The 26,202-nt window shown below is 57.9% G+C and overlaps 10 protein-coding genes across 10 annotated transcripts in view; 1 reads left to right on the top strand and 9 right to left on the bottom strand.

Moving 5' to 3' along the window:
- Positions 1–84: 84 nt before the first annotated feature.
- ACA1_157310 (uncharacterized protein) lies at positions 85–4,371 on the bottom strand (the record flags this gene model as incomplete). Its single annotated transcript, XM_004348417.1, is given in 15 exon segments — positions 85–608; positions 714–876; positions 957–1,183; positions 1,248–1,326; positions 1,341–1,445; positions 1,555–1,794; positions 1,967–2,041; positions 2,206–2,330; positions 2,439–2,602; positions 2,679–2,770; positions 2,969–3,049; positions 3,216–3,344; positions 3,416–3,684; positions 3,797–3,891; positions 3,935–4,371. 15 exon segments carry the CDS (start codon positions 4,369–4,371, stop codon positions 85–87), a joined length of 2,805 nt encoding a protein of 934 aa, XP_004348467.1.
- A 397-nt stretch (positions 4,372–4,768) lies between these two features.
- ACA1_157300 (eukaryotic dna topoisomerase, putative) lies at positions 4,769–6,495 on the bottom strand (the record flags this gene model as incomplete). Its single annotated transcript, XM_004348416.1, is given in 6 exon segments — positions 4,769–4,852; positions 4,937–5,050; positions 5,134–5,425; positions 5,436–6,060; positions 6,156–6,207; positions 6,325–6,495. The coding sequence occupies 6 exon segments, from the start codon at positions 6,493–6,495 to the stop codon at positions 4,769–4,771; spliced, it is 1,338 nt and encodes a 445-aa protein (XP_004348466.1).
- A 143-nt stretch (positions 6,496–6,638) lies between these two features.
- On the bottom strand, positions 6,639–8,662 carry ACA1_157290 (ankyrin, putative; the record flags this gene model as incomplete). Its single annotated transcript, XM_004348415.1, has 9 exons — positions 6,639–6,871; positions 7,034–7,184; positions 7,321–7,407; positions 7,500–7,609; positions 7,723–7,764; positions 7,876–7,993; positions 8,067–8,153; positions 8,236–8,475; positions 8,558–8,662. The coding sequence occupies 9 exons, from the start codon at positions 8,660–8,662 to the stop codon at positions 6,639–6,641; spliced, it is 1,173 nt and encodes a 390-aa protein (XP_004348465.1).
- Positions 8,663–10,324: 1,662 nt separating this feature from the next.
- Positions 10,325–11,516, bottom strand: ACA1_157280 (SYF2 splicing factor, putative; the record flags this gene model as incomplete). Its single annotated transcript, XM_004348414.1, has 5 exons — positions 10,325–10,490; positions 10,614–10,717; positions 10,798–10,901; positions 10,984–11,225; positions 11,338–11,516. The coding sequence occupies 5 exons, from the start codon at positions 11,514–11,516 to the stop codon at positions 10,325–10,327; spliced, it is 795 nt and encodes a 264-aa protein (XP_004348464.1).
- A 176-nt stretch (positions 11,517–11,692) lies between these two features.
- ACA1_157270 (DEAD box RNA helicase) lies at positions 11,693–14,256 on the bottom strand (the record flags this gene model as incomplete). Its single annotated transcript, XM_004348413.1, has 6 exons — positions 11,693–12,114; positions 12,335–12,490; positions 12,582–12,777; positions 12,868–12,990; positions 13,094–13,236; positions 13,506–14,256. The coding sequence occupies 6 exons, from the start codon at positions 14,254–14,256 to the stop codon at positions 11,693–11,695; spliced, it is 1,791 nt and encodes a 596-aa protein (XP_004348463.1).
- Positions 14,257–14,814: 558 nt separating this feature from the next.
- ACA1_157260 (uncharacterized protein) lies at positions 14,815–17,073 on the bottom strand (the record flags this gene model as incomplete). Its single annotated transcript, XM_004348412.1, has 11 exons — positions 14,815–15,050; positions 15,137–15,185; positions 15,258–15,329; positions 15,447–15,507; positions 15,575–15,750; positions 15,832–15,952; positions 16,020–16,223; positions 16,290–16,417; positions 16,575–16,723; positions 16,794–16,851; positions 16,978–17,073. The coding sequence occupies 11 exons, from the start codon at positions 17,071–17,073 to the stop codon at positions 14,815–14,817; spliced, it is 1,350 nt and encodes a 449-aa protein (XP_004348462.1).
- A 660-nt stretch (positions 17,074–17,733) lies between these two features.
- Positions 17,734–22,196, bottom strand: ACA1_157250 (tRNA pseudouridine synthase D, putative; the record flags this gene model as incomplete). Its single annotated transcript, XM_004348411.1, has 17 exons — positions 17,734–17,885; positions 17,976–18,076; positions 18,202–18,266; positions 18,388–18,482; positions 18,586–18,759; positions 18,863–18,998; positions 19,102–19,202; positions 19,346–19,402; positions 19,518–19,628; positions 19,735–19,811; positions 19,898–19,960; positions 20,047–20,105; positions 20,178–20,262; positions 20,368–20,466; positions 21,239–21,756; positions 21,790–21,979; positions 22,060–22,196. 17 exons carry the CDS (start codon positions 22,194–22,196, stop codon positions 17,734–17,736), a joined length of 2,220 nt encoding a protein of 739 aa, XP_004348461.1.
- Positions 22,197–22,962: 766 nt separating this feature from the next.
- ACA1_157240 (uncharacterized protein) lies at positions 22,963–24,704 on the top strand (the record flags this gene model as incomplete). Its single annotated transcript, XM_004348410.1, has 9 exons — positions 22,963–23,131; positions 23,238–23,348; positions 23,435–23,494; positions 23,703–23,787; positions 23,873–23,963; positions 24,066–24,186; positions 24,250–24,366; positions 24,436–24,514; positions 24,590–24,704. 9 exons carry the CDS (start codon positions 22,963–22,965, stop codon positions 24,702–24,704), a joined length of 948 nt encoding a protein of 315 aa, XP_004348460.1.
- A 44-nt stretch (positions 24,705–24,748) lies between these two features.
- Positions 24,749–25,180, bottom strand: ACA1_157230 (uncharacterized protein; the record flags this gene model as incomplete). The annotated part of the gene is given in 2 exon segments (XM_004348408.1): positions 24,749–24,922; positions 24,938–25,180. 2 exon segments carry the CDS (start codon positions 25,178–25,180, stop codon positions 24,749–24,751), a joined length of 417 nt encoding a protein of 138 aa, XP_004348458.1.
- Positions 25,181–25,977: 797 nt separating this feature from the next.
- The window catches only part of ACA1_157220 (Prokumamolisin, activation domain containing protein), a gene marked incomplete at both ends in the record, with an annotated part of 3,123 nt that continues 2,898 nt past the window's right edge, over positions 25,978–26,202 (bottom strand). Inside the window, one exon of the mRNA XM_004348406.1 lies at positions 25,978–26,059. Coding sequence (XP_004348456.1) covers positions 25,978–26,059 — 82 coding nt within the window. The remainder of the gene's footprint in view (positions 26,060–26,202) is intronic.

Genomic DNA, 26,202 nt, shown 5'->3' with positions numbered 1-26,202 from the left:
AACACACGCACACACACACCACAATGCTTCACACTTTTGATAAAAAGACTTCTACAACACTGCACAGCACTGAGGCAACTCTTATTAGGCGAGCAAGCGAGAGAAGGCGTGGCCGACTGGCATCAGCTGCTGCGCGGTGAGCGCGAGAGCGCTGCGCTCCGCCGCTGGCAGGGTTGCTATGAGCTCCGCTGCCACGGCCTCGCCGTCCCCGGCAAGCAGCAGCTCGAGCGCCCTCGTCGCCAGGTCCGATGTCGGTTGGTTGGTGGCGTGGTGGTGGTGACAGAACACGCGCAGCATTGCCGCGCGCTCGCGTGCGCCAAACGTGTCGGGCAAGTCGCCAGCATGCGTGGTCAAGAGCTCGACAATTACCCGCGCGTGCGCTTGGACCAGCTGCGCCGCGTGTTGCGTGTCGCGTGTGTCGTCCGTGTCGTCCGCGCTGGACTCGGGCTGGCGGGCGAGGCCGCGGAGCAGTTCGCTCGGGCTGTCGGGCAGCAGGACGTCGGCCCAGGCCAGCAGCACGCCCAACGGCAGCGCGGCCAACGTGTCGGCCGAGACGTAGTCGGACAGTGGCCGGCTCTCAGGCGTGGCATAGGCCAGCCCCATCCGAACTGTGGTCCAAACAAAATGACTGCTGAGCCGTGCGTGTCGTTGTGCGTGCGTGTCGTGTGTCGTATTGTTGTGCTGTGTCGTGTTGTGTCGTGTGTGGAGCGAACCTAAGAGGGGGAATAGGGTGGCGCGCGGGTGGGGCAGGCGAAGCACGAAGTTGAACAGGGAGGGCGTGAGCTGGCTGTGCCTGGGTGCGAGCGCCTGGGGCCAATGCTCGATAACGTGGTCGAGCACGGTGAAGCAGTCCTCCAGTGTCTCCACCGTCAGGATCTGCACACGCGGTCACACCCTCGTCGGCATTTGCCACCGCACACGACACACACGACACACACGGCACGGCACACGCATACTTTCAGCCCCGGCTTGATGAGTTCGTCGACGAAGAGGTCAGGCGAAGCCACGAGGACTGACAGATCGTAGCCCCTGGGGTCTCGGCTGAGAGTGCTCAGGACTCGAAGCGCCCAGCGCAGCCGGTAAGTAGGGAGCTCCTGGTCGTCGTCGCCCTGCTGGACGTGGTCTCCGATGGGGCTCACGCACGCGTTCACCACCTCTGCGACCAACGACGCCGGAATGTTGCCTGTGTGTACGCCCAAACAAACACATCATTATGAACCGCACACGCGCAACCGCACACACCGCACACACCGCGCAACACGTGCCTTGGTCGGCCAAGTTGGCAAAGATGTGGAAGATGCCGGTTTGCATCTCGAGCGTGCTGGGCTGGGCCAGCAGACGTCCATCAGCGCGGGCACGAGCTCGGCGCGGCTCTGCTCGCCCGCCGACCCGTACCTCACCCACGCAGAAAACACGTCGAGCACCCGCTGGCCCGCCTTCTGGCTCTGCGTGTCGCGACACACACACGACGCACGCCGCTTGAGTGAGTGCGGTACGTGCGGTGTGTGCGGTTGTGTGTGCGGCCGTGTGCGGTTGTGTGTGCGGTGTGAGTACAGGTGGATTGTCCCATATGGCGAGCCCCTCTCTGACGATCGTCGTCTGCGTTTCTTCGTCCAGCAGCGGCGGGGTAATCATCAGGAGGTCGACCAGCGCGCTGGTGGCGGCTTGGCAGGACTTGGCGTCGTCGCGCCTGGCCATCGCCAGCAGCGCCTCGACGATCGCCGGCAGGCGGCCGTCCGCCACCAATCGGACGTAGAACACGAGGGTCCAGGCACTGGTCGCCCTCACCTCGGCCTGTGTTGTAGACAAATCGTCATCAAGTTTAACAACAAATCAATCCGCATTGTGTGTCGTGTGTCGTGTGTCGTGTGTCTGTGTGTCTGTGTGTCGTGTGTCGTGTGTCGTGTGTCGTGTGTCGTGTGTCGTGTGTCGTGTGTCGTGTGTCGTGTGTGTGGCGTGTGCGGACCACAGGATCGGCCAGCGACTGAATGAGAAGCTCCATGTGAGGCGCAACCAAGTGGTCGGTTCGGCCCGGTGCGACCTGGGCCAGCACGCCCAGAAGCGTGAACGCGCGCTCTCTGTTTTTTCGTTTTCGTTTTTCGTTTTCGTCGTTTTCGTTTAGCGTTACGTTGGTGGAGAATTGGAGGGGTTGGGGTTAGCTGACCTGATCTGCCAGGGGGAGTCACGGCGCAGCGTGGGACCCACTTGTTGCCACACCTCCGCCACCACCTGCTCCGGCTGGTCGGCGGCCATCCGCTCCAGGCACATGGCGCTCACTTCGCGCACGGCCTCGCTCTCCTCTCGACTCGCTACATCCCCGCGCTGCGCGTCTGTGCGCACACACGCATTCATTCACAATTAATGTTGTAATAATTACATTATAATTGTTATTAAACAATATAATTATATATATATTGACATTAAAAAAACAAAAATACCTTTGTGATGGTTGGCGAGCTTGGCGCTCAGGTCCGCCGGTAGCCGCGCGAGGAAGCCCTCGAGCGCGGCGGAGTGCTCCACCCAGTGATCCAGGCACAGGCCGACGAGCGGCGGCACGCCCGGTTTGCTCAGCAGCGTGTTGGCGATCAGCACCGAGACGATCCTGTTGATAGAAAAAAAAGGTGAGGAGGGTGTGCGATGGTGCGTGTGTGCGTGTGTGTCCTGGTGAGGCGCCAAACCTTGGCAAGAGTTCGGCTGTGATCGAGGCGCCAGGTTGCGACAAGTAGGAGTCCAGCAAGTAGGAAGCAGTGCGCTGCGCTGCTTTGTCTTCCTGTTTGGGCAACTGGTGGTGAGAGACTACGCTCGTGTCGCTGTGTGTCGTGTCGTTGGTCGTGTCGTGTCGTTGGTCGTGTCGTGTCGTGTCGTGGTCGTGTCGTGTCGTGTCGTGTCGTTGGTCGTGTCGTTGGTCGTGTCGTTGGTCGTGTCGTTGGTCGTGTCGTGTCGGTGTCGTGTGTCGTTCGGGGTGTACGTGGGTGAGGATCGACAAGATCACGTCCAGGTGATCCGTGGCGAAGGGCTCGCCCTCATTGCGGCGGTGGAAGACCGTGAGCTGTTTCAGCGCAGACACCCGCACGGCGTTCGGTTCGTGGGCGCAGTTGCGGCACACATCCCACAAACGCTGTTGATTTTGTTTGGTTTGTTGGTTGGCCGTTAGCGAAAGCGAAAGCGACAATCAACGACCAACAATTGAGTCTGACTACGGGGATGCGACGTACGTTGAGGTATTCGCCGCGCAGCTCGAAGTCAGGGCTGATGTTGGCGGGGTGCAGGCAGTCGATGGCGAGCTCGCGCACCTCAGATGGTGCGCCGCCGCGATCGCTCAGCGACAACAGGCGCAGGCCGAGCTGGAGAAGAGCATCAAGATGAAGGAAGAAAACAAGAAAAATGTGCTGATGTTGATTGAGCGCTGTCGTACCTTGCGGCCTCCGCCTTCGGGATAGAGCTCAGACGCGCCAGAGTCATTTCCGCTGCCTCCGGTGACCAGTTCCCTGACCAGCTCCAGGCCCGCTATCAAGAGCGCGGCACGCGGAGCAGCCACGAGAGATAACCCACCACCACCATGAGTCCACTTCAAGCAGATCTGTCGTCGAATGTACGTCAGTCGCGCACCCAAAAGCACCTGCTGGTTGCTGCTCCCCAGAACAACACTCGCTAGTAGCTCGACCGTCGTCTCCGGGATGTTGCCTGTGGTGGACAATAAGTGGAGAAGAAAAACAAAACCAAAAATGACGATAATATAACAATATTAATAGATCATACAATGGCGTGGAAAAATAAAATAAAATAAAAAACGTACTTCTGCCGCCACCATAGAGCATGGATGAAGCGCAAGAGAGTGAGGAGCACCAGTTCGGTCCGAGCGCTTGGCCAGTGGGTGTGGCGCGTGCAGGCCTGGCCGAGCCGATGCCACAGAGAGCGCCCGCGAAACATGAACAACCCCGACACCGGTTCGGTACCATCTGCGATGAAGCGACTTAACACGAGCGGCGCAAGGACCACGAACAGGCTCTCCTTGTCCCGCGCCGTCGCAGCCGCGTTGAAGAATGTTTCACATTCCTGCGCTTCGGGCGGCAGAGGACCGTCAAAGTCGAGGAATGCGAGGCCGCCGTTGGCACTCTCCTCGAGAAAGAACCACCCGAACAGACGGCTCGTCGACCACTCGGTGTCGGCCACCCGCTCACCGAAGGGCAGGCACGGCAGGAACAACCGATCGAGCAGCGCCTGCGCTTGGGCTTCATCTCTAAAGTCCGGCTGGCCCATGATGGGCAGGTCGTGTTGTTTTCGGGCGACATTGTAGAGGCGCAGGTGGTAAAGCAGCGCCTCTTCGATGTGGTCCTCCTCCGCCGCCATGACCCGTGTCAGCAGGTTCATGTTGGCCACACACGCCAGGAAAAAAAAAGAGAAAAGAACCAACTCGCACTGGAGCGAAAACGCCTCGACTGTAGTTCTCTGCACTGAAAACATGATTGCAGTGTTTTGGCTCGTTCCCATTGGTACCGGGAGCACGAATGGGAGACAAGTCTCACGAGGGCAGCTGTGTGTGGAGAACCAAGAAGCTGCAGACACTTGTTGAGAAGAGCATTATGCTTGCTCTTCTCAACAAGCAGATCATGGAGCCTTTGCTCCTCCCCTTCAACTGCTTTGTGCTCTCCACCAGGGCTGGAGTTGACGTTCTTGTTCTTGCCCTTAACAACAAAGAAGCCTGTATGGCCTCAAGCCTGTATGCAGGTTCTGTATGTGAGGATGTGAGGGCCATTAATACAAAACATCAAAACGCAAAGGAGGAGGCCTCATCCAGCGCCCAGGCCATCTTTTCTCGCGTGCACTTGCCCCAAATCTTCTCGATGGGCACCTGTTTGGTTGATGCGTTAGTTGCTCAGTACGAGAGGAGAGGGGGCCGGGGCGAGTTTACATCGTGTCTCTTGGCCCAAGCCACCGTGATGCGCGGGTCCATGTAGTGCATCATCATGCCCCCTGTGCTGAGCCCTCCCTGTGCGGCCCGATGGGTCTGGATCGCCACTCGGCGGTTGGCCTCGTTGTAGTGCAACAACTGTTCAGGACATAACAAGTCAACACAGCGCGCGTGTTGTGTTGTGTCGCGTGGCATGCGGTGTGTGTCGCGTGTGGGTCAACCTTTTCTGCGACTGACAGCGTGCCAGGTGGCAGAGGCCTGCTCAGCTCGTGTTGCAGGAGCGACGAGTTGTTGAAGATCCGCAAGCGCGAGGCGGTGAGTCCCGGCATCAGCTCCGTGAGGCGGGTCGTGACGTCGGTCGCGCTCAGCCGGTCGAACACGTCGTCCGTGCTCCGTTTATCGCCGACCACCAGTCGCTGCAGCCGGGCAAACACCAGCGGCGGCACCTCGATCGCGTTGCGGTACCTCAGCGAGTCCTTGCCCAGAAAGTCAAAATAGGACGGTGCTCGTGGCCTCGTCGCACCGCACGTGCTCGACGCGCAGCGAGCAGCAGCCGACCGAGGAAGCTTCCGACTCGTCGGCCTTCTCACTGCCCACGCGCAGCCCGGCGTGGTCGATCAGCCACAGGGCCGTGGCGCACTGCCACCGACGCTCGTCGTCGGCGTTGAGGTCCTCCATGTAGGCCTCCCTGATGGCTTCAATGTGCGCGTTGAGCTGCCGCGCCGCCTCGAATCGCTCGCGCTCTCGTGTCTGGGACGACGCGGCCGTGGGCGACATGAAGATGAACTTGTCGAGGCCTGTGACGTGGTCGCGCCACCGGGCCAGCCACGTCACGCTCTGGTCGTGCACCACCGCACCCCACTCGCGGCCCGCCATGGCCCCGTCGCCGCCGCCGGGCTGCGGCGGGTCGACGCCTCGGCCCAGGTTGAGCGTGATCGATTCGGGCATGACGCGGGGCTTGAGCCGCCCGGCCTGCGGGTGCTGCCCGCGGCCGCGGAACAGGCCCGGCGGCTCGATCTGCCAGTTGGCCACCGGCGCCGGCTCGCCATCGACCAGGGCCACGCCGTGGCGCTGCCGCTCGCTCTCGCGCTCGGCCTTGAGCGCCTCCCGTTCCTCGGGTCGGCGCGGGCCTGGCATCGCGTCTCGCGCTGCTGAGCGAGGTGCGCGTGAATGGGGCCAAAGTCGCACAGGTCGAGCCGAGCCACGCGCGCGTGGGTGGACGGCGTTGATCTGAGCACCTCACGGAAGTCTCTGAAGAAGTTCTTGTTGAAGACCTCGTTGTGAACATTGACCGTCTACGCAGCACCGCACGACACGACCCGACACAACACAATGTCTGTTTTAGGCATCGCACACGCACACACGACACGCACACAAAAGTGGGGTGATGTTTTCGGGGGGGGGGCGAGTACGTCGAGAAGGCTGGCGTAGAAGGAGGCCACCTCCTCCTGGTCGGGGGTGAGGTCGACCGGCTCGCCGTCGTAGATGAGCTTCACCCCGTGCGGCTTGTAGGCTGGCGGGAACTTCGGACCAGCCGGCCACTCCAGCGTCTGCCACCGCACAGTCGGCGCTCCTGCTTCCATCTTTTTGACAAGGTGATAACTAAAACAAAATTTTTGCAGCAAAATGTTAAACAATTTCAAATATTTATTAGTTTCGATGAAACAACTCCTTCTCTCTGCCGACAGCTCCAGCTTCTGCTTTTCCTTCGTTTCGTTCTTTTGCTTTACTGCTCGCTGCCGGTTACTTCTGGGGCGTCGGCGTCGGCATCGGGAGACCGCGGACCGGGAGGCGGCAGCGGTGACTCAGTGTCGATGGGCACGCCCAGCTCGGCCACCAGCGCCAGCCACTCGGGCGTGATTTTCGCGGGTACACCGCTGTACTGGAGCGTCGTGTGCATGAGCCAGCGGTACGGGTCCAGTCCCTCCGCCTCGACGCACTTGGCCGGGTCGGCCCCCACTGTGGTCATGAATTAGGAAATTGATGAAGTGACGACACCACGCACACGCACGCACGCACGCACTCAAACCACGCACGCACGCACGCACGACACACACACGACACACACACGACACACACGCACACACGCTCACACGCACACACGCACACACGCACACGTACGGTGGATCATGTGGCGTGCCATGTCGGCCCACTCGGCGAAGGATCCTTGGGTCGGGTCGGGGTCCTCCCAGTAGATGCGATTGACCAGCAGATCGAATAGCGGGGTCATGCCATGGTGGTTCGTCAGGTTGAGGTCCGCTCCGTGCGCTACCTGCGTTGGGTGCAGCATTTTTATTTCGTGAAGTTGATGTAGCTCACGCACACACGCGCGCGCGCACACGCACACACACGCCACACACACACGCACACACACACACGCACGCACACACACACACACACACACGTACTAGAAAGCTGAGCAGGTCCTTTTCATTTCGCACAACAAAGCACGCGGTCTCCTCCTCGTATCCTCGGGCGTTGGGATCGGCTCCCCGCTGCACTCCCATCCCGACCCACCACCGGACGTCAGCCACACTTGGGTGCGTGGGCGGTGTTGCGTGCGCCAGATGACAACCCAATGACGCACCTCGAACAGGAACTCAAGACGTGGCAGCACGGCCTCTCGGTCATATCGCCATGATAAGAGTTCGTGTAGGGCGGGCCGCTCCCCTGGCGTGCGCGCATCTATATGCACTCCTGGAGAGTCACCCGCACACGCCGCACGCACGCACGCACGCACCACACACACACACAGTTTGGTGTCTGACTTACGCTGTCTCTGCGTCACAGTTACAGTTGTGACCACGAACCTTTGGAGAGGAGGAAGTCGATTACCTCAGGACTGCTGCGAGCTGCGTTCTGCATGCAGCTGGCTGAAGTAGTTGAGTTCGTGTTGGAAAGTTAACACACACGCACCCCATACACACACGACACACACGACACACACAGGGGAATGGGCGCACTATCGCGTGGTGGCAGAACAACGCCTCGGGCAAGGAGCAGCTCGATCATCTCCATAAGCACGGTGTCGCTCGCCGAGTCTGGTGACCCGAAGCTGCCGCTGAAGTAATCGGCTGTTCTCTGTTGTGTGGTGATATTAGTTTTCCATGGCACACAGGGCACACGACACGACACGACACGACACACGACTAACCTCGATGAGTTCCAGGCGACCCTCCACGGGTCCAACCACATCAATGAGTGTCGACATGATCTTCATCTTTTCCTCCGTTGGCCGACTCTGCATGTAGGCCAAGTAACTCAAAGCCAAGGATTAACAGACGGCGCACGACACACAACGACACGACACGACACGACAGTACCTGTAGCACGCAACTGAGGGCATTGCGTCCATTGCCGTAGGCGGCGTGCGGGTTGGCCCCGAGGCCCAGCAGATGCTGCACGAAGGCGTGGTTGGAGGCGGCCGCGGCGACGGCCACGAGGAGCGGCGTCGCGCCGTGCGGGTCGGCCATCTCGATGCTCGCCGCACCCAACTCCAGGAAGATGTCGACCATCTCTGCCGATTGCCGCTCGCACGCCATGTGGAATGGCGACGCAACAGCCTGCGGATGCGGTGCGTGCGGTGTGTGCGGTGGAGCGCGTGCAGTGAGAAACATGCACAGGTGGATATGGCATCAAAAATACCCTTTTGCCGGGGCGATGTTCGTTGGCATTCTTGGCGCCCAGTTCGAGCAGCAGCCGCACGGTCGGCGCGTGCTTGTTCGACACCGCCAGGTGCAACGGCACCATCCGCGAGATCTCGTTGACGCGATTCACATCTGTGCGCCCAGACCAACCACCATCAGCACCAACGACTGTCTTTGCGTCTCTCGCTGATTCTAACTCTTTCGCTTTCGTTCTTTCCTTCGTTCTTTGTCTCTTTCGCTCTTTCTCTGGTTCTTTCTTCTTTCTTTTTCGTCGGCGCTACGTACCGGCGCCGAGCTGGACCAAGCAGCGGACCATGCTCTGCCGACCCTTTTCCGCGGCGTAGTGCAGCGGGGTGTTGCCCGTGCGGCCGTCGCTCATGTTGACGTACTCTCGCCGCTGCTCCTCACCCTCGACCCGCTCTACCAGCACGTTCACGATCTGACCACACCCGTTACTTTCCAAGTGTCGTGTGTGTCACGTCGTGTCGTGTGTCGTGTGTGTCGTGTGTCATGTCGTGTCGGTGTACGCTTGTGAGTCCGCCAGCGGCAGCTTGATGGAGAAGCGAAATGGCGTTCTTGCCCTTGGCTTTCCTCGGTCTTAGCGGCTGGCCGTTCGCTCTGCGCCAACTTGTCGATCTCTCCCGTGTCCGCCCCATACCGCAATAACAACTGTGTGTGCGCGTGTCGTGTCGTGTCATGCCGTGTGCGGCCTTGCGTGTCGTGTGCGGTCGTGCGTGGTTGCACATGCGCGTAGAGGCCAGCGCAGCAGTACCTCGACGATCTCGAGCATGCCCTTCTGGGCCGCCAGACCGATTGCGGAGGCGCCGGTCGCATTACGCCGCTGGACGTTGAAGCCGGCGCCGAGCAGCGCCTCGACGGTCTCGGGGCTGCCGCTCTGGACGGCCAGGTGGAGCGGAAACACGACCGAGGCCTCGTGCTCGAGCGTCTCCGGCCCGATGCGACCATCGGCGAACATCTGCACGCAGAAGCGGTGGTGGCCGCACACACACGCCCACCTGGCACAACCGCACACACCGCACACACCACGATGTTAGTTGCGGGGGGGTAATGTGGTGGAATGTTTCACGGTACTTGAGGAGGTCGAGCGTGCGGGCCTCCGGTGTGCAGTCCGATCGGGCGCACGTCTGCCTGACGCGCTTGACCGCCTTCACGCACAGCGTCCGCCACGTCTCCTTTCCTGGTTTATTCAATTTTTATTAATGATTTGGAATTCACTATTCTGGTTTATTATCATTTACTTTTATTTCATCATTACGTGCATAATATTTAGAAATGAATTTAAAATAATATCACACAATATATTGGGAGGGGTGGGTGAACCGACCGTTGGCGGGGCCGCCGAAGAAGGAAGAGTAGACGGCGCGCCAGGTGGGCTCGTCGTCACGCACCAGCTGGTGCCACTCCGCGCTGACGACCTCGGCACGACCCAGGTCGGCCGGACTCACGAACGACAGCGCGTGTAGCAGGACCTCAGCCGGCAGGTCCCCAATCCCCACCAGCCCCTCGTCTGCTGCGTGCATCGTCGTGCTCGGTTGGTTTCGATACCTGACCGTTTACCGAACTGGCCCTGGGGCCGGACATGAATTTACGCAAGAAATAAATGTCGAAGAAATGATGTTTTCTTCAAGCAGAGGGAAGCATTTCCTTTGGGTGCAATGTATGTACACTGTTTATTGGGTCGAGCGCCAACATGAAGATATACCGCCGAGCAGCGACTAGCATCACTGCCACATGACGCGTCATCTTACAGAGCTGTGCCGCGTTCGAGGTTCTGCTTGATCTCCGAGGTGTAGGAGTCGTAGGCTCGCGAGAGCTTCTTGTTGAACTTCCTGTTTCTGTCGTTGATGTAGGTGACGTCCTCATCCTCCAAGTGCGTCCTCCTCCTGCTGAACTCCTTGCGGCGCTGGAACCTGAAAAGTGGTGCATGGCACGGTGAGCTTTTTTGCTTCGTGTCGTGCACCACACACCACACAACACACACACACACACACACCACAGTGTAACTGCCTGTGAGGCACAGCAGCAATACGTACACTTTGTCGAGTTCCCTTCTCATTCCGTTGACCTTGTCGCGTGAGATGGCCTGCGAGTCCTGGCCGTAGCTCAGATAGTCGGCATCCCTGTAGAAGTCTCCGCCCTGTGTCCACGCACACAGTGGCGGTGAGGACTGGACCCAGAGCAAGAAAGAAAGAGGTTGTGTGGGGCGTTGGCGCGAACCTTGGCCTCGACCTGGGCCTTCTTCTTATCGTACTCCTCCTTGGAGAAGCCGCTGTCCTTCTGCCTCTTCTTGAAGGCGTTGTACTGCGCGTCCGTGCCGAACTCTACAAACGCAAAAGAACACCAAACGCACCGTAAGACACACGCAACGTGTAAGCGTGTGTGCGGGGGGGGGGCAGTACGTACTCTCCCAACCAAAGGAGGAGTCGGCGCGGGCCTTCTTCTTTTCCTTCTTCTTGAGCGAGCCCTCGGCGGCTTCGGCGGTGGTGTTGAGGAGCTTCTTCTTCTCGTAATCGCCACCCTTCTCCTCCATCTCCCTACGCTCGGACTCCTGCTGCTCGTAGTATTCGAGCTTTCTGCGCTTGGCCTCGGCCTGAGGATCATGCTGGCGCTGATCTTCCTCGATCACTGCCTTTCGATTCTCATTTCTGTAAAAGCGTGGGTTAGTGCGGTGACAAATTAGATGGGGGGGGGATAGAGATGCAAATTAAGCGAATTAAAGAAAATGGGAAGGGATGGGATGATTGAAGGGGAGGTCACCTGCTCTGCTTCAGCTTCTTCCTCAACTCGGCAACCTTCCTCTCGCGAGGGGTGAGATTCTTGAATTCTTCGACCCGCTGCTCGTAGGTCTGTCCATCTTCCTCCTCTTCCTCCAGGCGCTCCCGCTTCCTGGGCAGAGGATTGTCCACCTCCGAATAGCTGTACGCGATCTCGGCCATCTTGCTTCTATCCTACGATTTGAAACAAATTGCTCGACTTGAAAAAGGTGAGAAAAAGAGGCAGAGAAAATTCTAATCAATCAAGAAGCAACCACTCCCTTCAGTAATTGATAAGTTGATCTGTGTATTGTCGTAGCAACAAAAATGTGTGGCGGCTCGCATCTACGACATCCTCTTTAGTCGAAGGTGATGCGCTTGGGGGCGACGGGCGCGCCCGAGGCGGTCGACATGTCCTTGTAGTGGGCGCCGTAGAGCTTGTGCTCCTTCTTCTTGACGTGGGTGCCGAATCGCGTGAGCTTCTCAGGCACCTCCTGCCCGGCCTCGCGCAGCACATTGACCAGCTCGCCCGCCCGCGCTTTGTCAAAGTCGGTGAAGAGCGTGTGCGCGAGTCCCTCCTTGCCCGCGCGGCCCGTGCGGCCGATGCGGTGCACGTAGTCCTCGATGGTGAGCGGGAACGAGTAGTTGATGACGTACTCGACGTCGGGGATGTCGAGGCCCCTCGCCGCCACGTCGGTGGCGATCAGGATCGGGCTGCGGCCGGTCTTGAAGCTCTGCAGCGAGTTGGTGCGGTCGTTCTGGTGCTTGTCGCCGTGAATCGCTGGAGAGAGGGAAACGAGATAAGAAAAAGAAAACATCAGTTACCATGTGTTGTGTTGATGTTGATGTTGATGTAAATGTTGATAAAAAATGAGAGCGTATCAGTGGATAAGATGTTCTAATCACAGGTGATCATGTAATACATGCATAAATTTGACATCATATATGCTCTCTCTAACTTGTTGAAATGTGTCTGTGTCGTGTTGGGTCGGGTTGCATACCTTGGATTCCGGTCCAGCCTTTCCGGGCGAGCATGCTCTCAACACGGACGGCCTCCTTCTTGTAGAGCACGAAGATGATGAGCTTCGTGTCCTTGGTCTTCTGGTACTGCCTCAGCAGCTGGTCCAGCCTAGCATCCCTCGCGTGCGAGTCCATCACTGTGTTCGTAACACGACACGAACAAGCACAGGTTGAGCAACTTGCGGAATGTAGAGAATGAATGCGTGTGGAGGAATGCGCGGGCCGAACCTTCGACAATCTGCTTGACGCGCTTGCAGGCCTGGAGGTCCTGCGAGCCGATGGCCACCTTGACCGGAGAGGCGAGGAACTCGCTGGCGAGCTTCTGGATGATCTGCGGCCACGTGGCACTGAACATGAGGGTCTGCCTCTGCTGCTTCACCTGACGCATCACGTTTCGGATGTCCTCCTCGAATCCGAGATCGAGCTTGCGTTGCCACAACACAACACGACACGACACACAACATACTACTTGTGAGCATTCAAGTCTTCATGGCCACCGGGTGGTGGTGGTTACCATGCGATCGGCTTCGTCGAGCACGATGTAGTCGACGCTGGCCAGCGTCAGGGCGCCGTCATTGACCAGATCGAGCAGGCGGCCGGGGGTGGCCACCACGATCTGCACGCCTCCGCGGAGTTCCTGCATACCATGCATTGCAATGAAGCATATGAATGAGTCGCTGTGCGTATGTGCGTGCGGTGGTGCGTGCGCTGAGTGAGTGGTGAGCGTCACATGTGCGTACCCTGACTTGGGCGTCCTTGGAGACACCACCGTAGATGCAAATGCTCTTGGCGTTACAGGCGGAGCCCAGCTCGACGGCCACCTCGGCCGTCTGCATGGCCAACTCGCGCGTGGGCGACATCACCAGCACGATCGGCGCCGCAGCTATGCGACACAAGAGAGAACAGAACAGATAATAAGTCAGCCACATGCCCTCCTACTTCTCCTACATCAAAAAGGAATGAAAACAATAATGACCACTGGAAAGCATCAGTCTCAACGTCTAATCACAAGATAATATCATGTAATACATGCTTTAAATTCCATCAGAGCTTTCCCGCCAAAATGCCAAGAATTTGTGTAGCGCGCGCGTGTGCGATGAATGTTTGTGTGCGTGTGTCGTGCGTGTGCGGTGCGGTGCCAAGTGTGCGTACCGCGTCCGTTCTTGTTGCCGTTGCTGCCGGCGGCGAGCATGGTCTTCTTGATGTGGAGGAGGGAGGGGAGGAGGAAGGCCAGGGTCTTGCCCGAGCCCGTCTCAGCGATGCCCACCACGTCGCGCTTGGCCAGCAGGATGGGCCAGCACTGGCTCTGGATGGGCGTCGGCCGGGCAAAGCCGGCGGTCGACGCAAAGAAGGCCGTCGTCAGCTTCTGCACCGCGGCCTCGCCGCCCGCGCCGACCAGGCCCTCGTCCCGCACGCGCTGGGCCATCATCGCCTTGGCCTGGTCGAAGCTCAGGATCGGTCGCAGGCTCGCGGCGCTGTCGCTCACATTGTCACCCGACACGGTGATGCTGTGCTCCGCGCGGAAGGCCTCGGCCTCGGCCTGGCTCACCTCGCTGACCAGCGCCTTAGTAGTAGTAGCGGGCGTGACGTCAGCAGCGGTGGTGACGTCAGCAGCAGCAGGCTTCTTGGCCTTCTTTTCCTTCTTGGCCTTCTTCTTCTTGGGCTTCTCCTTCTTCTCCTTCTTCTCCTCCTGCTCCTCCTCGCCGGTGGCGGTGGCGGCGGCGGTCTCCTCGCGCTTCTTGGATTCGCGGGCGAGCTTCTTCTTCTCCTTCTTGGCCTTCTTCTTCTGCTCCTTGGTCAGGTTGTTGTCGGTGGCGGCGGCAGGCGCATCCTCGGCGGCCTGCTCGGACCTCTTTCGCTTGGCGCTCTTCTTGCCGTTGCCGTTGGTCACAGCGGAACTCATCTTCTGTTTAAATAAAATCCCGATTATGAAAATCGCGTAAGATTTAAATCTTGAATGGTCAAATGAAATCGCACATGCTTCGGCTCCTCTAATTCTCTTCTGATGATAGAATGCAGAGAAAGAAGAATCGAAGAAATGATGGGTGATACAGCGATTGCGGATTAGGGTGCGTACTATGTGTGGATTAGGAGATACGGAAGGGAGAGGTTAAGGATGTCTGCGGTTGAACGGCTGAAGTTGATGCAAGGAGAGATGAGAAGGAGTTAGCCGGGCTGGAGAAGATGATGACCCTTCCGGTTTGGCGAGCAAGTTGTACCGACAGCAAACTCCGTCGTTGTGAGTTTCGTAACGGAAAAAGCGTAGAATGAAAAATGTTTTCTTCGCCTTTTCCTCCTTTCCTCCTTCCTGGGCAACATGGCCGCCCAACCCAACGCAACCAGTCCAATCAGTACCATTATATTGTTCGTGTGCATGCCTAGGCTCGAAAACATTTAATTTAGGTTGTTGGTGTTGCAGCACATGTGCTGGTACAGTTAGTAGTGGTGCTGTTGAGTGCATTCATTCCTGGGCAGGGCTTGCTCCTTGTTGGTGAAGCTCGAGGACGCGTGTGAGCTTCCGCTCGAGTTCCTCCCGCCGCTCGCGCTCCTCGGCCATGGCCTGCACCAGCCGGCGCCGCTCCTCCCGCTCCTCGTCCACGGCCTTCTGCATCTCCTTCAGCTCCCTCTCCAGGCTGCGGCTCCTGTCCCCCTCCTCGCTCATCACCTCCCACACCTCGTCCACCTTATTTCGCAGGTCTGTTCACCACACAGTCGCCACACCATCAGATGCGTGTGCGGTGTGTGCGTGTCGTGTCGTGTCGTGTCGTCGTGTCGTGTCGCACCTTGCAGGTTGCGTGTGAAAGGAAGGTCGCCGAGTTCGCTGTCCGATTCCTGATGAGAGGGTGGTGAGCGAGCAGAACCGGTGGCACATGGTGGGTGAGAGGAGGGTGTTCGTTCACGAACCCTGGGCTCCGACAGGGAGAGACTGGGCGATATACTGCCGGTGAGGCTTTCTCGCCGCCCGGTGACTTTCGCCTGTAGCCCTCAACCAACAAGGAGATGAGTTGTGTGCGTGCCATGTCCTGTCGTGTGCGTGTCGTGCGTGTCCTGTCGTGTCGTGCGTGCCGTGCGGGTCATGTATGTGTTGCGTACCGAGCCCGGGGTGGAGCCACTGCTTCCGCCCTTGAAGACCATTTCGCCGCTCACGAACAGGCTGAGGCACAGAGAATGTTAGAGATCTACGCGACAGCGCAGTGCTGGTGGAAAGGCGGGCCGCGTACGACGAGCTTTCTCTGACGGGCGAGAACGACCCAGCGCTCAGGCTCGAACTCGGTTGCGCTTCGTCATCCTTCTTTTCGTCGATGTTGGGGCCGCTTTGGGTGCGATGGAACGCCGCCGGGTGGAACGATTTTCTGAATTCGTTCCGCGCTCCCTCCTTGCCGTCCCTCATACCACCCTGTCGACAGTCATTGAGCCAATTCCCCCGCACGACACACGCGCGCACACACACGCGCACACACGAAGGAAGAGAACGTACGGGCGACGCCACAGCTCTGGCCTTGAGGGCTTCGAGCTCCTGAACGATTTTCTTCCGGTGCGCGGCGGCTTGGTCGATCATCTTTCGCGTCTTCTCCCTCGCCGCGATCTCCAAGCCGAGTCTTAAGAATCGCAGATTGGAGGGGGAGGGAAGAGAGAAAAGAACGAAAGCGAAGTCAGCCAAAGAACGAAAGCGGAGCATTGAGGGGGAGGGGGGAGTGGGCTTGCCTCTTGCTTAGATCGTTGATTTCGATGTCGACGAGCCATTCCTGCTGCTCGCGGGCCTTTTCCTCCTGCTTGATCTGCGCCTTGAGCGATTCGACCTCGTCCTCGAGCTCCATGATCACCCGCTCCACGTCGCCTCGAGCCCTCAGCTTTCTTCGCAGCTCATTCCTGCGGCGAAGCGATCAGTCATCACCACGAGGGTGGTGATGGTGGTGGTGGTGGTTTGATGCGCACCGCTTGCTTTCGAGGTCGGCGTAATTGGCATTCTTGCCCTGGATGTGGAGGTCGAGAGTGTTTCGCATCACCCGCGTCTGGTCTTGCAGCCGCTTCAGCACTCGAGTGAGGAACTCCCGCTCTTCGACCTTGTCGTTGTCTGTGCGTGTGCGTGTGCGTGTGCGTGTGCGTGTGCGTGTGCGTGTGCGTGTGCGTGTGCGTGTGCGTGTGCGTGTGCGTGTGCGTGTGCGTGTGTGCGGCGTCAAACAAAACTGCAGAAGCAGTCAGAACGAAGAGCGAGCGTACTTGGGATTCCAGACTCTCTATCTTCTCTTCGATCCCGACCGAGTTGTTGGTCGAGGCGGACAGCTCGTCCAGCATCTTCTTGAGGAAGTAGGTCTCCTTCTCCATCTTCTTCACCTCCTCTTCTAGCCCCACCCTCGTCCACACCGTGCCTGGCCATTGGGGGGAACAATTAATATAAATAAAACTAATAATAATATTAATAAATAGAACACGAGGTACCTTCAAAGGCCGAGCGGACCTCCTTGAGTTCGTTCTCGGCCTCTGCGCGTGCCTTCTCCTGTAGGAGGCCCGTGAGCGTGTGCCACGCGCGTGTCATGCCACACGCACACGCACACCGCGAGCGGCACACGCCACACGCATCACCGCACACGCACACACGCACGACCGCACGCGCGCAGCACACGACATCAGAGGGAAAGAGGAGGAGGTGTGCCTGTTCGACGCGGGCTTTGCGCTCAGAGTCGAGGAGGGCCTTGAGCTGCGAGAATTGCTCGTGCATTGCGCGCACCTCCTTCTCCAGCCGTTCCCTCTGTCGCGGTTCATCTCCCACGGCGTCTGGTGGGTGACAATGAGAGGGGGGGGGTGAAAGAGTGAACGTTAGATGCTCATTTTTCTGCCTCGCGTGGCACGCGGCCTGCAGGGCGAAATTTATTTATTTTTATTATTATTCATTCATTTCAAACTGAAATGGAGCGGGGTGGGAGCAAAGCACCTTCTTCTTCTTTGAAGGACGGTTGCCGCACCAAGCCGGGCGCTAGTCCTGTCGGTTCCATCAATCAGTTGCGCGCTGGCCGAGAGGGGCCTTCTTGTGTTCGGTTTTGCCGGTGGTGGGGCAGACCTCGTTAATTTAGGTTCACTCGGCCAATTTAACGGAGCTTTCTTCGTTCTTTTTTTGTTCACATTTTAAGGAAAAAGGCAAAGAAAGGTTCGATAAACCGGGTTTTTTCGGTTTTATGCCAATTAAGGCCTCCTGAAATAAGCGGTTGGGTCCTCTATTGAAAGAACTGGCCAGCGTCCCTGCCCCACTGCGCCAGGATGTGGGAACAAAAGGTGGGAAATGGTAACCACATAAGTGACGATTGGTTGCCACGGTATATTGATCATCACCATCCCCTGCAGATCTGTCCGATCTCACTGTGAGGTTTTCCTTCATGACTTTCTAGGCGGTGGTAGTCTGCTTCTCGCGCTGGGCGACGTAGAGCCGCTTCTGGACGTCGACCGAGCTGTCCTGCTTCATCATCTCCCGCAACAACATCGTCGCATACGACGACGAGCCCAGCGTAAACGACACCTTCACCGCTCGATGACGCCCTGGCGAGCCAACACAAACACACGCGCACGCACACGTCACACGATTTAGCCATCAGTTTACACACAGCTGCCGGATGGGCGAGGGGATACCTGTGGTGAGGCCCTGGGAGGGCAGCGGAGCCTTGCCCTCGAGTTTGTCGAGATCCGTCGGCAGCAGATCTGCGTTCGGGTTGTCGCAGTACATGAACTCCCTGCCAGCGCGGATTGAGCAAACCACCCACGTTCGTCTTGTGCCGTCTGTGTCGTGTGTGTGTGTGTGTGCGCGCGCGCGGTGTGCGTGGTGTGCATGCGCGCGCGTGCCGGATGGTGTGCGTACCACTCGAGGTCAATCGGTTTCCCCAGCAAGCGGCGGTAGCTGCCGGGCAAACGGAAATCGCGGACCTGTGGTGAGGATGTGTTCTGTCAGGCCTATTTGTTCTAAAAGGTAAGATAAAATAAATAAATAAAAAATAGATGATTAACGAAATAAATTGTAATAAAAGGAATAAAAACCCATGGGCACCTTGTGATTGAAGGTGCTCACAGAGAGACCCTGTTCGGCGAGCGTTCGCTGGTAGGCCGCCCCGATCTCATTCTCTGGGAACCTGATCTGACATCCTACGGGCGTGCACGTATGAGCGCTACGCGTGTGCGTGTGCGACTGTGCGTGTGCGTGGGCGCGTGGGCGCGTGGGCGCGTGGGCGCGTGCGGAGGTGTTTACCGGGCAGAGGCAGCACGACGTCGTAGATGGTGTAGTTGGGCAGGTCCTCCTCGGTGAGGACCTTGACGCTGTACTTTGGCGCGTTGGCATCCTCCGCGTTGTCGATCTCCTCTTCCTCTCCCTCCTCGCCCATCTTATCGTCCACTTCGTCCACCGGCTCGCCAATGTCCCGTCCTGTACACTCGCGCGTATCAATATCCCGTGTGTGCGTGTGTGTGTGTGTGTTGTGTGTCGTGTGTCGTGTGTGCGTGTGGTGTGCGTGTCGTGTGCGGGGCACCTTTGGTGTCAAGAAGCACGAGGTCGCCCACCACGGGCTTGTCGGCGCCGTACTTGCGCACGCGTTCGCTGGCCATGCAGTTCCACACGTACGACTGATAGCTGTGCGGGTACAGCATTCGCAGGTTGCGCGGCAGCTGTGTGCGTTGCATTGCAACAAATCAATCAGCCACCAACCAACCACGTGTGGAGCCAAGGTGGAAAATCTAAACAGTAAAAAGGAGTAAAGGGGATCAGCACCGTTTGGAAGGCGGCGAGGTGTTGCGTTTTGCCCATTTTCTGGTAGCCCTGGAGCAACAGACGTTCGATGAACAGCTGGCGAGGCAGCTTGCGCAGCGTTCCTGCATAAAAACAGCACGACACACACGACCAACGGCACGACACGCACAGCAGGACAAATTGGGAAATGATATTATGGTGTTCGTTAGCTGCTTGACATTCTTTAAGAAAGAGACCAAGTTGGTGGCGCAATTGGTGTGCGTACCATTGATGTCACCAGTCTCCGCCCAGTACTTGCGCGCGCTCTCACATTCCTGCTCCTCTGTTACAGCCAACAACATTCCAACGCATGTCAGTCCGTGCAGCTTTCACAAGTGTGAATTTGGATATGTTCGAAAAAAAAACAAAAATGATAAAAATGTTATATATATATATACCGCCGGTCCGCGGCTGCAGGATGAGATCGGCGGCCTCCTTCCACTGGCCCTGCAGCAGTGCGATGCCGACGCGGTGCGTTGCCACCGACCCCGTGCCGAAGCGTTGCAGACCTAAACGCGCACGTGAGCCAGCATAGGCGGGAGTCACAGAAAACGAAAGAAAAACAAGACATATCAATAAGAAAGAAAGAAAAAGAGAGTTAAAAAGAGTGGTTACCGTAGTAGTTTACGAAACCGGTCCGCTTGAGCTCAGTGAGGGAGTGGTTGATCTCCTCCTCCGAGGCCGACACCTCCCTGGACAGGACAAAGGAAAGTATCAGTTTCTTCCAAGCGCGTACGTGGTAGTGCGGACACAACTCACAGTGAGTGCGGTGGCGTACCGGAGCACGACGGAAAAGCGGTTGCCAAAGAGGTCACCCAGACGAAGCTGTTGCGACACATAACTACACACACCACACACACACACACACGACAAAGGTGAATGATGACTTCTCTTCAGTAACTAGGGCAAGTGCGGATTGGCACGTACGAGAAGTTGCCCACGCGCATGCCGTACAGCTTGGCGTTGAGTCCGCGCAGCTGCTCGGCCTGATGATGAGGGAGAATGTGGATTAGGCCGATGTGGACCACGGGTGGGGTGCGGCTGGGAGTGCAACGTACGCGCATGTGATAGATCGTCATGTGTTGGGTGGTGACCCCTCGCTTGTCCTTGGTGCCGGCATACGAGAACCGACTCGCGCGCGCACTGTTCGCACCGTCAAACAAACACAACACGCAATTCTTAGAGATTGCGCGATGGAAAGCAATGCAGTGTAGCGACCAATCGAATGGGAGGAACGTGGCGACGTACTTGGTGAACTTGGCGAGGAGGCCGACCGCGGCGGTGGTGTCCTTGTTCTCCTTGTAGAGCACGAACTGCAGGTAGTCACCCCAGCACGTCGGCCATTGCCTGCACAATACAATAACAACGTTGCCAAATCAGTCACAGAAACAAACCAACACAAGACATATGCTGTGTGTGTGTGTGTGTGTGGTGTGTGCAGTGGTTAAAAAAAGGTGGGGGTTTTGGGGCATGAATCGAACATGCGCCTCCTTTTGCTGTGTTCTGGTGCGGTGGATCTGTCACACGAGAGAGGAGGGCCAGAGCGAGCCTGCGGGCCTCGCTCCTCACTCTCAAGTGTTGTTATCTTTTTTGGTGGGGTCCCATCAAGATTAAGGCTGCTGATTTTTTAGAGCAGGGTTCGTCTTTCGGTCGACGATGCCCATCGTGTAGGATTGGTTTTGTTTTATGAGGTCAGACCGTCCCCGTTGTCACACCACAGTGGGCGACTGGACTTGGCCTTGGCACACAATGTGCACCTTCAACTGGTTGAGGAGTTCAGAGGTTTGCTTGTTACAATCAGCGACACGCCGCACGCAGCGCGCCGAATCAGACGGTGATTAGCCGCCGTCATCGGTTTTCGTCCGAAGAGAACACACACAGCAAAGGCGAGATTCCAGCTACTCCACCCAAACACCCCCGATCGAGAAAACAGAGAGTCGGCCTGTTTTGAACGGCGCGTCTATGCTCCAACACAACCATTGTGGTTCTTGCAGTTTAACTGAAACTCCTATTAATTAAAATTTGTACATATTCCGTTTATTAAATTTGAATATCCGATATTTTCTTATTTTACAAGTCAATTAATAAATAAATAAAATGAATGGGCTTGGTTGGGTACCGCTTGCGTTGGTTGGCGGCGTCGCTGCGGCCGCCGGTGCCGGCTGGTCGGGCGCCGCGACGATCGGCGCGACCGACGACCATGACCACCACGCTGTCGTCCTGCGTCTTCGTGTCGAGGAAGCCCTCGAAGTGGACACGGAAGGCCTTGTGCACCTCCGTTCGCTGAGACTTGTCGTCGCTCGGCGCCAGCTTGAGCTCCTTGTACTCAACAATCCCGGCGTCGCGACCGCCGCCGCCACGACCACCCCGACCACCGCGCCCGCCACGGCCACCGCGACCGCCTCGGCCGCGCCAACCGCCCCGGCCGCCATTGTCGTCCTGCGGCGGCTGGTCTGCTGGTGATGACGATGATGACGATGACGTGGCAAGTTGCTTGGTGCGCTCAACCTGCTCGGCCTTGGTCTGGTGCATCCAGTCGAACACGCGCGCGGTCTGCTCGTCGCCCAGCAGCTGGACCAGCGCGGCGCGGGCCTCGGTCTCGGCCTGCTCTTCCTTGGCCAGTCGCTCGGCCTCGGCCTTGGCCGCCGCCTCGTCCGCCGCCTTCTTAACCTCCGCATCGTCGTCCAGCTGCTCCTTGCCCTTATCGCCAGCATCGGCGGCGCCGGCGTCGACAGAGGCGGCGGCGGGCTCGGCGGCGTCGGCGGGCGGCTTGGTGGTGTCGGGCGGAACGGAGGTGAGATCGGTCAGATGGGCCACCTGGCCATCGAGCGCCACCTCGTGCACCTGGAAGTCTGTAAACCTGTTGGCGCGTGCACTGTGAGTCACACACGACACACACACGGCACTACACGACCACGACCGCACACGCTGCACACGCACCTGTGCTTGACGATGCCGATCCACGGCGCACTGCTGCCAAGCAAGACGGTGATGCCCACCTCTGCTTCGAGCGCGCTGACGGGCTTGGGTCCGGCCTCGGCGTTCTCCTTCGCCTCGACTGCAGCTTCCACCTTCATCGGCTTTGCCTTGGCAGCTTCATCCTCGCCTTCTACTCGTTCTTCGTTGAAGTGGAAATTTGATTCTTTCAAAATCTCCTGTGGATGAGATTCAGATGCAGATAGAGATTGAGATTGAGATGCGCTGTTATCGCCAGATCTGATTTTCTTTTGGGCTGGCTCGCCTTGAAGGGTGGTAGCGTCGTGGGCAGCTTCCTTCTCCTCGCTCGCCTCTTCCTCGCGCGGGCGCTTTGCCTGCTTCATCTGTTCTTCCTCCACCAGCTTGGCAAAAAAATACAAAAATGACAAAACGAAACGCGATGGTTATTTCGAAAACGGATTTGAAATATTGAAAGGTCAACTTCTGGCGTTCCGCCTTGGTTCTGTCTAAGTCCCACAATCGTGCAGGACGGACCAACTTGTCCACCATAAAACACGACCTATGGCAGCAGCCGAGGTCGGGGGTGCTCTCATGCTAATTGATGCTCGAGACAACGGGACGAGGACCATCTTTCAATGTGGACCACAACCCACCCCGTGCAGCCATCATCAAACTATCATGACCAACTGCGAGCTGTAACTACCGATGAAGAGGTCCTTTGGACCACTTGTCACGGCTCGCAGGGCTGTACGGGGATACTCGGCGCAAAGCTCCACCACCCTTTTGCCGCACACAACACGCCCGCCGCACACGTGTGTTGTGCTGGGTGCGGCGCAAAACATGCCGGAGTTTGCGACGTAATAAAATGCACCACTTAGCCAGCTCAACTATATCTTGTGACTGAAGATGGTGACGTTATCGGGGTGGTTCCCTGCTCACGCGTTGCTTGTTCTGCTGGCCGTGGCCGTGCTCGCGGCGCACGCTACACCCAGGGAAAGGGAGCTCCAAGATGACGGGTTGGCACTGACTCCCTTCGGCTACTGGCCCGCTGCCTGCGTCCACGCCGCTCCCAACGGTCTCACCCCCCCCCCCTCCATTACACATCTTCAATCATAACAGATTACGCTCCAATTTACTTGAATCGATTGTTGGATCTAATTCTCGATTGCATGCACACACAGGAGCCCATGTGGAGACGACGGCCAAGGGGCTGGTGCGCATCGTGCACCCCGACGGATCGGAGCACCACCACCAGCCGTGCGCCTCCCGCTACTCGCCTTCTCGCCTCCAAGGTTCGCTTTTTGATTTTACGATGCAGCCTCTCTGCGTGCGGTGTCGTGCGTGGTCCGTGCTGACTTGAGCTCTTCTGGCTCATCAGAGCTGAAGCAGCACGCGCAGGCCAAGCGAGGACAGGGCAACGGCTGGCAGGTCTACACGCGTACGCACCTACATGACCCATTGCCGCATCGAACCATTCCGGTTGCCTTAACGACGTGTGTTGTGTTGTGTTGTGTTGTGTTGTGTTGTGTTGTGTTGTGTTGTGTTGTGTTGTGTTGTGTTGTGTTGTGTTGTGTCGTGTCGTGTCGTGTCGTTGGTTGTGTCGTTGGTCGTGTCGTGTCGTGTCGTGTTGTGTGTTCGCCCCGTAGTGCAACAGTTCAGCAACAATGTGACCTCGCTGCTGGGCCAGTGGCCCGTACCGCCAGCACCTGAGAACTTTGACCAGCAGACTGTGTACGCACACTCTCCAAGATCTCCACGTTTCACCAGGCGAGGAAGGATCAACGTTAAAATGCTCTCATTGACCCAATCATGACAGGTTCCTCTTCACGGGGATGCAGAACATCAACTGGATCCCTCCCCAGCCGCATCCCGGGACTCCTTTCGACATCATTCAGCCTGTGCTCCAGGTATGACACGCACACACTCACCACACACACACACACACACACACACACGCACACACACAAAACACCACACGACCCGCTACTGATGTACGTTCCATGCTATAGTACGGGCCGAGCGCTGCGGGTGGTTGGGACTACTGGGCGATTGCGTCGTGGTACGTCACGCTCACCGACGATGTCGTCTACAGCGACATCCAGACCGTCCAGTCCGGCGACGTCATTTTCGGTATGCTGGCCTTGCGGACATGATGTTTCACGTGTGTGGCGACTTACCGTGGGCTGGGGGCAGGCAACATGACCAAGGTGGGCGCTGACGCCTGGTACATCAACACGGTGGACGTCACCTCTCAGATCAACTCGGCGATCACCGTCTCCCGCCCTATTCTCGCCACCCAGCCCTGGATCTGTACTTCGTGCCTCCTTCGTTTTTCGTTTTTTGTTTTTTTCGCTTTTTTTCTGACCGCCAAATGCGTAGATGTGACGCTCGAGGCCTACGGCATCTACGATTGCTCGCTCCTGCCCACGGGCACCGTTCCCTTCACCAAGCTCCAGCTGTACGCTTTGACAACCACACACAACACACACACCCAACGCTCAGCTTTCATGCACTCACAATGTAAAACACACAGGACCGTGGAGCGCGAACTCACGACACCCAAGTGGGAGACTGGCAACCAGAACCCCTTCTGCACGACCACAATCAAGGTGACCGACCCATCCACCGTTGTCATCGGCTTCCAGTAGTGGGAGGTGGAATTATTGTATGACTTTTATTCGAATAAAAGGCTTCACACGCTCACGAAGAAGAAGGGGACGTCGCCGCGGTTGTCTTGATGCGAGGGCGGGATGTAGAAGTCTCCGACGCAGCACCGGCCCGCAAGGCACCTCGATGTGGCGGCCAGGGTGTGGCTCGAGCTGCAGTGGGCGTCGGAGTAGAAGACCACCGAGTAGACGTTGGGAGGCTGTGTCAGGCGGACCGCGTAGGAGGCCCACTTGGTGTCGCCGCGGAAGGTGCCCGGACCCGGGTAGCAGGTGAAGGCGTGGGGGGTGGCCACGACCGGGAGGTCGCTCTTGCCGCACCCTGGGGCGCCGTCTGCTACGTAGCATTCGCGGCTGCAGAAGGTGACGTTGGCGGTCTTCTGGGCCGAGCACACGCCCGTCATTGTGGTGATCACCACAAGAAGCACCAGCAGGGAAACACTCAAGCCGACACACTGCATCGTCTCTGGTGGTGGGTACTGTGGTGTAAGGGAAGTGGCACTTCCCCACCGCGACAGTGCTTTGCGGGTTGACGGAGTCTTGTGGGACAATACGGCACCAATGGGTTTTTGTGACGAGCACATCTCGCCGACTGGCTGCCATCTCTCCGACCAGGGAAGAAGCAAGCGAATACCCCAATCTTCCAGAATGGCCATTGGGGCCTTTTCAGGCACACCTTGAGCTGGAAAATCAATGTACAATTTTCAAGCTGAACCTGTTTTACATCTACAACACACTCCAGCAGAACATCCCCCACTCCAACTTCTGGCCAGCAGCTGTGTTCTTGGACAGAGTCAGGGCAGATTCCATATCATCTACACAATTGGTCACATTTGCCAGATCTCTTCTTTGTGGGTAAGGACAGGTTAGGCCAGCTCCCACTAGGTGGTCATGTCGTCCTCCTCTGCACTGGGGGCACTGGGAGCAGAGCCACCAGGTAGAGGTGCTCCATGGGGTCCAGTCCACCAGAATTCCAGGTGGAGTCCCAGCGCCACCAGCGCCAACCAGGGCGGCGTTCTTCAGAGTCAGCAAGGGCCAACGCCACAAGCAGGCAGGCGAACAGGAAAAGTGCGGTGAGGGTGGTCTTCATGGTAGTGGTCGTGCTGTGGTTGTCCTCAAACTCCAGCTTGTGTGGCCAGGCAGTGGCTGTCCCATGGACATCCAGTCAACAGGTGGCCTTCCATCACTGACTAACCTGATATTCTTGTTCAATAAATAGCTCCATTTTGCCTCTGAGAGGCCTGAAATTTCAAGTGCCTCAGTGGGCCTTGGGGTACTGGAGGACGAACTCCTTGAGCTCCAGGAAGTTGGGCGTGCCTAGGCCAGAGGCGGCGTCCCACCTGCACCAAAACCAGGTTTTGTGGTGTGTGTTGTCAACCGGGGAAGATACGTGTATCAGTGATAATGGAAAAGGAATATAACATATTGTGAGCGTGTACCCGTCGGTGGCGTGGTAGCCGTGCGGGCAGCACACGGGATCGAA

The sequence above is a fragment of the Acanthamoeba castellanii genome, assembly GCF_000313135.1.
Source record: "Acanthamoeba castellanii str. Neff unplaced genomic scaffold scf7180000084724, whole genome shotgun sequence".
NCBI classification, from domain to species: domain Eukaryota; phylum Discosea; order Longamoebia; family Acanthamoebidae; genus Acanthamoeba; species Acanthamoeba castellanii.
The sequence above is the reverse complement of the archived record's forward strand: the minus strand, read 5'-3'. Positions and strand labels throughout refer to the sequence as shown.